Below are 8,550 nucleotides of genomic sequence, written 5' to 3' on the forward strand. Positions count from 1 at the left end.
CTGCACCCCACAGAGGGAGAGGAAGGAGGAGAGGAAGGGGAGGGGGAAGAGGAGGTGGTCAGCCTCAAGAACAAGATCAGGTGTGTTTTCATGTCCATTAGTTTGAGAACATTTGCTATTTTGGCTCTAATAGATGAGACTGAAGAGCTTACAATTAATTATATGAAAATTAGTTCTACATGCTGAAGATACAACTATTTTATTATTGTTGATTTCAGACAAGCCGGAGTGATCATGAAACAGACTCGCCTGCACCCCACAGAGGGAGAGGGAGGAGGAGAGGAAGGGGAGGGGGAAGAGGAGGTGGTCAGCCTCAAGAACAAGATCAGGTGTGTTTTCATGTGTACATTACAGTGAAATCTGTGGTATCCATACTGGTCTTATCCAAATACCCTGTGATATACAACTGGGGAATTACCCAAATACGTATTACTTAGTCTGAATCTGACCTGTGGTATCCAACTACCTGTGGTATCCAACTCTTTTTGTCTGGGCCCCTTCGTTGTTGGATACCACAGGTTTCGCTATAGTTTGAGGAGAAAATGTGCTAGTTTGGCACACATAGATGAGAGAATTGGAGAAGTTACCATTAGATGTAAATTAGTTCTTCATGTTGAAGACACAAATGTTTTATTAATGCTGTTTTCAGACATGTTCCACAAGTAACGAAAGAGGAGGAGACAGGGGGAGAGGAAGGAGGAGAGGAGGACGAGGGGCGACAGCACAGCAGCGGGGCTCTTCAAGTGGCAGGGGGAGAGGTGGTCGAGGGAGGTGGGATGTGGCCGGCATCCCCACTGCGCAGCAGCACAGGAATAACTTGCAGGTGTGTTTTTAATTAATTTGACATTATTATGAGGAGATATGAATAGCAAAGTCTTTCGCATGTATACACAGATAATGATAACAGCACACATGTTTCATTTTAAAACATGTTTGTTGTCTTTACATTATTACAGACTCAGATCCAACAGCTGGATATTGCACAACTGCGACAACTGGCCCTCGACCTGGCTGTTGCACAACCAGGTCTTGTTTTTGACATGCTTGGTAAGTAACTTCTGCTTTATGGTGTTCTGATATAAGTTTGCTCTTGTCATTATTGTGGTATTTTGTGTGAGCTCTCTATGTAGTATTTTGTTTCTGCATTCTGCTGAAAGTATTTTTTCAATGGTTTTGTTGTTGTTGTATACAAAAAACAAAACAAAAAAAATATATTTACATCCATGGTGCATTATTGATTTTTTTTACTTTGACATTGGTAATCATAAAATATGTATCATAAATTAAGAAATAAAAATGCTTTCTGTTGAAAACAGCCGATCAGTCGTCTGTGCCAACACCTGCACCATCACCAGACCATGCAGCCTGGCCGGACTGGTGTGTGTGCCGACATTGTCGGCACATGCCCACACCTGCAGAACGGATCTGCTGCCAGCGCCGCACTCAGTGCATATCAAGAATGCCTGTACGTATGCCCATTTTTTATATAAAAAAGTATTTATTAAAAAAATATTTACATGAAAAAAAAGATAAACACAGTCATGGTCAGATTGTGTACTTGTGCAGGGTAATATAGTTGTATGTAATGATATACAGTGGAACCTGCTAGTACTCATACTATAGTGGACTCTATTATTGTGATTTTCCACTTATAATGAAGAGGGTTTTTTTCCCCCTTGGGTTCTCTCTGTTAGACAAAAATCTAAACTGTAATAGCAAATTTCTTTTAGTGAACGACTTTCCTCTTCCCTTGAAGTTCACATTGGTATGTAGTCCTTGGAGTCCAATTATTATTATTTATTTATTTTTGTATTTCTTATTTTTGTATTTGAAAAAAAATGAAATTTGGATATTTACAACGCGCTTTATCTTTGCTGTGTAGGAAACTAAAAGCGCGGCAAAGGTCGCACTTTACCAGGCGCCCCACTCAAGGCCCAACAGGGATTCGAACCCGGGTCAATGTGATGTGTTGTTACTTTGATGATTACAATTATTATTTCTTTTTTCTTTTGCAGGAGATGAACATCATTTTACATCCGTTCGTGCTACACCTGAGCAGGAGGCAGCGGGTGGACATTTTGGTGTTTGCGGAAGAGGGAGGCGAAGCCGCCTCCAATCGCCATGCTGCCTATCGCCAGTTTGTTTTCTGGCAGCATGGTCGTTTGGGGGCTGGTAACAGGAGGGCTATCCCTTCATGTTGTGTGTGGGCCATTCGGGATACTTACCCCAGTCCCAACAATGTTTATACAGGATACATTCCAGCGCGCTTGCAGTAGATGGGGTAATTGCTCTTGAATACCGACACACAACATGGAGGGATATTTTTCGTCTGTCTCTTCCTCAAGCACCAAAATGTCCTGAGGACTTGGACATGTTTGACTTTTAGTTTTCAAATTTTTAATTGCCTCTCTGTATGGTTGTAACAGCTGTTTGATTGTTTCCATGGGTTTTTGCACACATTACTTTTTGAGTGCAAGAAAAATATTACAGAAACATTTTGTCTTGAAAATGAGAATGTTATTTTGGTTGACTAGAAAATTATGTTAAAATGGTTTCTTCAGCTGAGCTGTTTGTTTTGTACAAGTTTGTGTTCATTTACTTTGTATGTACTAGTATGACTCCACAAGTTAATTTTAATAAATGTATATTTGACCAACAACAAAACAAGTTCATGTGCCAGCAGTGACACAATGTCATATCATGTAAATTATGCTGTCAGATTTTGAAATTGTGTAATTCTGAATACAGAATCTGAATCACTTCCACTTTTTGTAATGGGTTCAGAAAAAGAAACATGATGTTATTGTTTTTAAATTTATATCACACAACAAACACACAATAGTCTTTAGTCATTTTCAAAGTGGTGTACATCCCTTTATCTGCAGACAACAAACAGTTTCTGTCTTTGTTTTTTGTTTTTTTCTTTTCTTTCAGCAGACATACTGTTGCACAATTACCACACCACAACGCACTCATAAAAACAAATGAACAGACAGACAAATATCAAGTATCGTTACCACCATTATTCTCATATTGTTTCCAGGTAAACATGTACAAAAGCCAACTAAACAGATATGCTAAGTCACGCTTGCAGCCACACATAATAAGAATATACTAACACATGTTGTACAAACCCTCAGTCTCTCTCGCACACACATTAGTATCATGAATAAACAATTATTGTACACAAGCAATATTTTCAACTAAACAAGAAAAGAAAAAAAAAACATGATCACCATGTCACAACCACTCCCTCAGTCCCTGCATTGAGAGGTGGGTTGTCGCTGACATTCCTTTAATTATAATGGGAGGTACATTTTCAGCCGAACATTCCAACATGCTCAATTATAATATGTGTTGCAATGTGAGTTTCTTGTGCCTGCAGCCATTCTATGCCGCCTGAATCTAGCCTGTGAAGCAAAATGTAGTCTAAGGCAATTGATATCAATTTGAAGTGAAAATCATACAACACAGTCTCAACTAAAATGATACAGCTTTGGAAACTATTGATAAATGCTTTTCTTGCAAATTTAGTCTGCCAATGTATAATCACAAAGTTATTACTATTTTTCAAAGTTATTATTAAAATCATTATTCGCCAATGTATACAAGAGCCTCCCATCTATATTGGTGAAATAGCGCAATTTAGGGTCCATGATAAGGCAGCAGATTAAATTAAAAAACTAAACACAGCCATGCCATAGAACTATGCGGGTCTATGCATTTTTACTGGTTACCCACACATACAAACATTGCTGTCTTGAAAAGGGCCTTTCAAAAGTCCACTGGTGTCATATTGTTGTACCTCTCCACATGTCAAAAACAACTGTAACAGAACCGCAGACAAAAAGGGAGGTAATAATTATCCCACTTGACACTCTTTCCTTATGTTCTGCCTCCTTTTGGGCTACTACCAGCTCAACTGCTACCGTCATTCAGGTAAAACGAGATTTTTTCTGTGCAACAAGTTCACTAGTTGGAGGTGGGGAGGTTGCTGCCAGGTGTGTTGACAGTCTCCTTGGGTCCTCTTGTGCCAGAGGTTTTTTCCTGTGCAGTGGCAACGGGTCTTGTAGTCTCATCTCCATGATTCGCAGCTTCAGGGCTGGAATGTGGTGGTAGGTCTTTGGGACCTTCACAGGGAATACCGACCAGCGGCCGGTTTTCTTATTGAAGCATCTGTGATACCTATCAACATAGAACAAGAACAATTATGACTAAAATGCTTGACACTAACCCTTGTAATGGCCTTGAATGTCATAATATAACTAAACATGCCAAGGACATGATCATACATCTAGAACTTGAAGCCTGAATTTACATGTTTGGCCTGTGAAAAAAACAAACAACAAAAACATTGCATTGAGTGTGTTTCAATACATGTACTTACTTCTTTCTGCCATCCTTTGAAGTCGCCAAGGGTCGACCAGCATGAGTGTTGTGGTCCATGGCTGCCAACAGAATCCTGGCTTCATAAACCGGAGGTGTGTACGCAAACCTTTTGCCCGCATACATCAACAAATGTTGGTGAAACACCTCCAGGGGGCATGTGCTCCTGTATGTAAAAAGAAAGTATTATATATAATGGTAGAAGTGAACACGCTTATCATTAAATATTTTACAGTGATGTTCTGCTGATACTGTAGCGATAGGTTTTCTTGTTTATTTACCTCACTGTATGATATAAATCAACCCTGTTACAGCGAAATTCTTATATTCACTATAACAGAGTTCCACTGTATAATGTTGGCCAGCACACATCAGTATGAGCACTACAACTCCTGATTTTTACATCGAGTATTAGTAATTACAAAACCACACAAACAAGTTCATACTTGTTGCACCCACATAATCTCCTTTCATGCACACTGTAAACAGTTCCCTGATTTCTCCCTCAATAGTGAGTAATAATAATCTTCTAACCTGTTTGTGATGACCAACTCTGCTTTCTGGATCAGAGTCTGGTCTAAGACCACAGAGGCGAGCTGTTTCACTAGGGCACGGTCTTCCTGAGGATCAAGCCAGGCCCTCCCATCCTCCCTTTCCCCGCCCAGGTCTTCATGGTCGCAGCACCAGGCACCAGCATCCCAAGAATGTATGTTGCAAACATGTTGCAAAACTCCTCGCCACATACCCTGGAATGGAACAGACACATTCAGAAAACTATACATGCCTGATTTTTTTCAAACTATTGAAATTAGTGCATAATTGTGATTGACGTGCTATTATTATTTGTAAATGAAACCGTACAAATAACCAAACAAGACAATGACCAAACAGGTTACCATGAACTTTGTCTTGGTGTCAGCCTTCTGGCAGCAGAACCAAAAGTGGTTCACTATCGAAGGGATCCACTTTTGCAGCTTGCGACCTTTACTGCCTGCAGCAATCTAAGAAGAAAATGCAAATGTAAAATGTAAAGATACACACACAAACAAACCAAAGAAAACATGAGAAAACCAATAAAGCATTCACAATATTTCAAAATTGTATCAAACTATAACACAATTACAACATACGTACCTTGGCTAGCTTCTTGCCAATATTTTTGGCAACATGCCACACATCAAGGGAATGTTTTTTTCCGATCGCCTCTTTTTGACAAAACAAAGAACAAAATATATTCATTTGCAATATCAAATATTTGGTGCATACATTTTTAAAATGTTTGCTAAAATGACCAGCCCAAATTAAATGAAAAGGGCTTAGCAATGCACACATAATACAATGAACAACAGCTGCTAAAGAGACAATAATGGTGACACACTCTAAACTGTATCCCCAAAGTGGGCAAGAGGTATATTATCTTGAAATTAAGCATTCTAACTCACTGCACTGTCCATCCAGATGGGACTGATGTATGTATAGATAATAAATGTTGCATAATAAATTACCGCTAACATATAATTGACTGTTAATCACACACACACACACAAAGGGGGGAAAAGAGGAAACAGAACATACTCATATCTGCAGCTATTCCCACATGGGCATCAGTGACGACCTCATCAACAGTGGTGTCCACCCGTTCACCTTCAAGCACTACCTCATCCAGTGCCCTCTTAAATCCAACCCTTTCCATGTTCGTGGATTTTCGCTGTGTTTCCCGTTTGTCCACACACTGGACAGAGAGAATCTTTGTGGTCTCAGCCTCCATAAGAGTGTAGCTGCAGTACTGTGCGCAATGACCTATTTGAAAATTCAATGCACCATTAAAAAGTAACCATTTATGATGAAACCTGCAAACAATATTCTCTGACCGGACATCAAAATTGCAAGGCTTTTCTAAGCTCAGTTGTTTGTTAACATGGTTACGAGAACACAGGCAAGCCAATTACTCAAGCGCCTAGACTATATCATTCTACATGATGGTAAATAGCACATTCTAATATTCCAATGACTATGTAAAATTGGGGACATGGTATATATTGGGTCATTGAATAATGCAGGTCTGCAATAATCGTACTGACCTGGTGAATCATTGCGTCCATCTCCTGCACACACACACACACAAAAATGGAATGACATAACAAAATAAATGTTCAATAAAAAGTGCTCTGCCGTCACTTGACAACAGGAAGTCAATTTCAGTGGGTTACATGAAAATGTAACTTTTTCTTTCAGTCTATTTCTCAAAAGCAAGCACGCCTTGATACAATGTCCAAAATTGAATATTATGTCCTGCATCACATCATGTTTTGCTTTTGAGAAATAAAATAGAAAATATAAAGTTGATTTTAGACATTCATTTCAATATTATTGTGGGGTTGGGGGGGTGGGGGGTGGGGTTGGGTTAAGTCTACAGCATTGGATACATTATATTTCTGAAATGGCACAACAGTGACAAAGGGGTCAAACATAAATCACAAAAGAACAACAAACACTCACCCAGAACAACCAAATTTTGCTCTGCCAATGAGTCGAAGATGGCTCGTTGGTGGTCCTTCCATGTGTCCTTCACAGCCTTTATGATAAATGGAAAACAAAGTTATATATCTATATTCTTGTGAGTTGGGACAGTCACTGAGGGACACACAAAGCAAGAATTTTGCCTCACAGACTAGACTATGTCAACTGTTCTAGACAACAACAAAAAATGCCATACTTGTTACAAAACATCTGAATACATAACGAGAATGGGTTGCTTTTAGTTTCTAAACATCATTTGTAACTAGGGTGGCCGGTTGGTTCTGTGGTGAACACGATTCCCCAGGGATACAGCAACCCGGGTTCAAATCCCCGTTGGGCCGTGAGTAGGGCGCCTGTATAGTGCAACCTTTGCCGCGCTTTGAGTTTGCTAGAGATAAAGATAGAGATCAATAATAATAATAATAATAATAATGGACATTTATATAGCGCGTTTCTAGACAATCTACTCATAGCGCTTTACAATATTTAAACAGGTAAAAACAAACATGCATAGATATTAACACAAACTGGCAGGCAAACATAAACAACACAACTATCAATATCCAAATTCCATTTTCTTTCCATTTTATACACACACATTATAAATTATTTTTTAACTGTTTTTTAATTACCTGCACCACATAATGTTTCTGGACAGCCTGGTGGAAGGTAGCACCAGGAAAGGGCAGGTTCAGCACCTTCGCCCACAACGCCAGCTTGGCATAATTATTTCCACTTAGGAGGATACATGTGCTGACTAGAAAATCACCACAGTGAATTTTGTTGGGCAGGGTGGGCTGGGCACACCATGTGTGGCTCACATGGCCTTTCACACATTCCTGAAATTCACAGATCAGATTTGAAAAAAACAAAAATGCAAATGACTTTATAAAAATTCAATGTGTCACTGTCAGTAGGATTACTAGGAACATATACATGTACAAACATAATGAGTTGATGAAGCCTAAGTGCATTCTGAAATCTGAACCATCATGCCACATTTAGTGCTGTTAGACTTAGTAGTGTCCAAGATAAATTCAACATTTTAGTTTTTAACGAATGAACGGCCAGACGGACAGATGAACCAGGTGAGTACATAGACTGACTTTTGCTTCGCATGTGAGTAAAAAATAAAATGTTCTCACCCATCTGAGGTACAGTGCTGAGCCTGTGAAGCCCTCCTTCACGGCAGGAACATGCTCACACCCAGCAGTGGAGCATTTCCTGATGCTCACAGCAGCCAGTGCCTTTAGTTGGTGGACAAATGCTAGGCACAGTGTGCTGTTGCAAATGTCCTGGCACTGGTCTGCTGTGGCTATCCTGGTGATGCCTGGTCCTAACTCCACCTCCTCCGCAGTGTCAGCATCACCTGTCTCTTCGTCCTCCTGCTGGCCGTACGCCACCTCCTCAAAGGCCACCTCGTCTGCCTCCTTGGCATACTTTTCATCCCTGACACATAGGAATAAATAAAAATAATAATAACATTCAGTGTGCAATACAGTCTGATGTAGATTAGACTTCCCTAGAAGAATGAAACCATTTAATCATTTTACAACATAAATGTATAAATTCATGTATACATTACATACAAATGAAATAGATTAGAATTTGTTTTATTCTTACAAAAGCAACACATTAATAAGA

General features: G+C 39.5%; 2 protein-coding genes across 2 annotated transcripts; one reads left to right on the top strand and one right to left on the bottom strand.

Annotated features, from left to right (window-relative positions):
- Window positions 1-219: 219 nt before the first annotated feature.
- LOC138954405 (uncharacterized) lies at window positions 220-2,138 on the top strand. The gene is made up of 5 exons (XM_070326267.1): window positions 220-329; window positions 650-823; window positions 957-1,047; window positions 1,317-1,465; window positions 2,016-2,138. The coding sequence occupies exons 1-5, from the start codon at window positions 235-237 to the stop codon at window positions 2,020-2,022; spliced, it is 516 nt and encodes a 171-aa protein (XP_070182368.1). The 5' UTR covers window positions 220-234; the 3' UTR covers window positions 2,023-2,138.
- Window positions 2,139-3,003: 865 nt separating this feature from the next.
- LOC138954404 (uncharacterized) lies at window positions 3,004-8,428 on the bottom strand (the record flags this gene model as incomplete). The annotated part of the gene is made up of 10 exons (XM_070326266.1): window positions 3,004-4,185; window positions 4,388-4,552; window positions 4,921-5,132; window positions 5,283-5,387; window positions 5,521-5,591; window positions 5,962-6,186; window positions 6,468-6,491; window positions 6,886-6,961; window positions 7,539-7,745; window positions 8,052-8,428. Coding segments are annotated over 10 exons (1,712 nt in total), but the record flags the coding sequence as incomplete, so codon positions are not given.
- Between the last annotated feature and the right edge of the window lie 122 nt (window positions 8,429-8,550).

Source organism: Littorina saxatilis, unplaced genomic scaffold, assembly GCF_037325665.1.
Source record: "Littorina saxatilis isolate snail1 unplaced genomic scaffold, US_GU_Lsax_2.0 scaffold_2570, whole genome shotgun sequence".
Taxonomy (NCBI): domain Eukaryota; kingdom Metazoa; phylum Mollusca; class Gastropoda; order Littorinimorpha; family Littorinidae; genus Littorina; species Littorina saxatilis.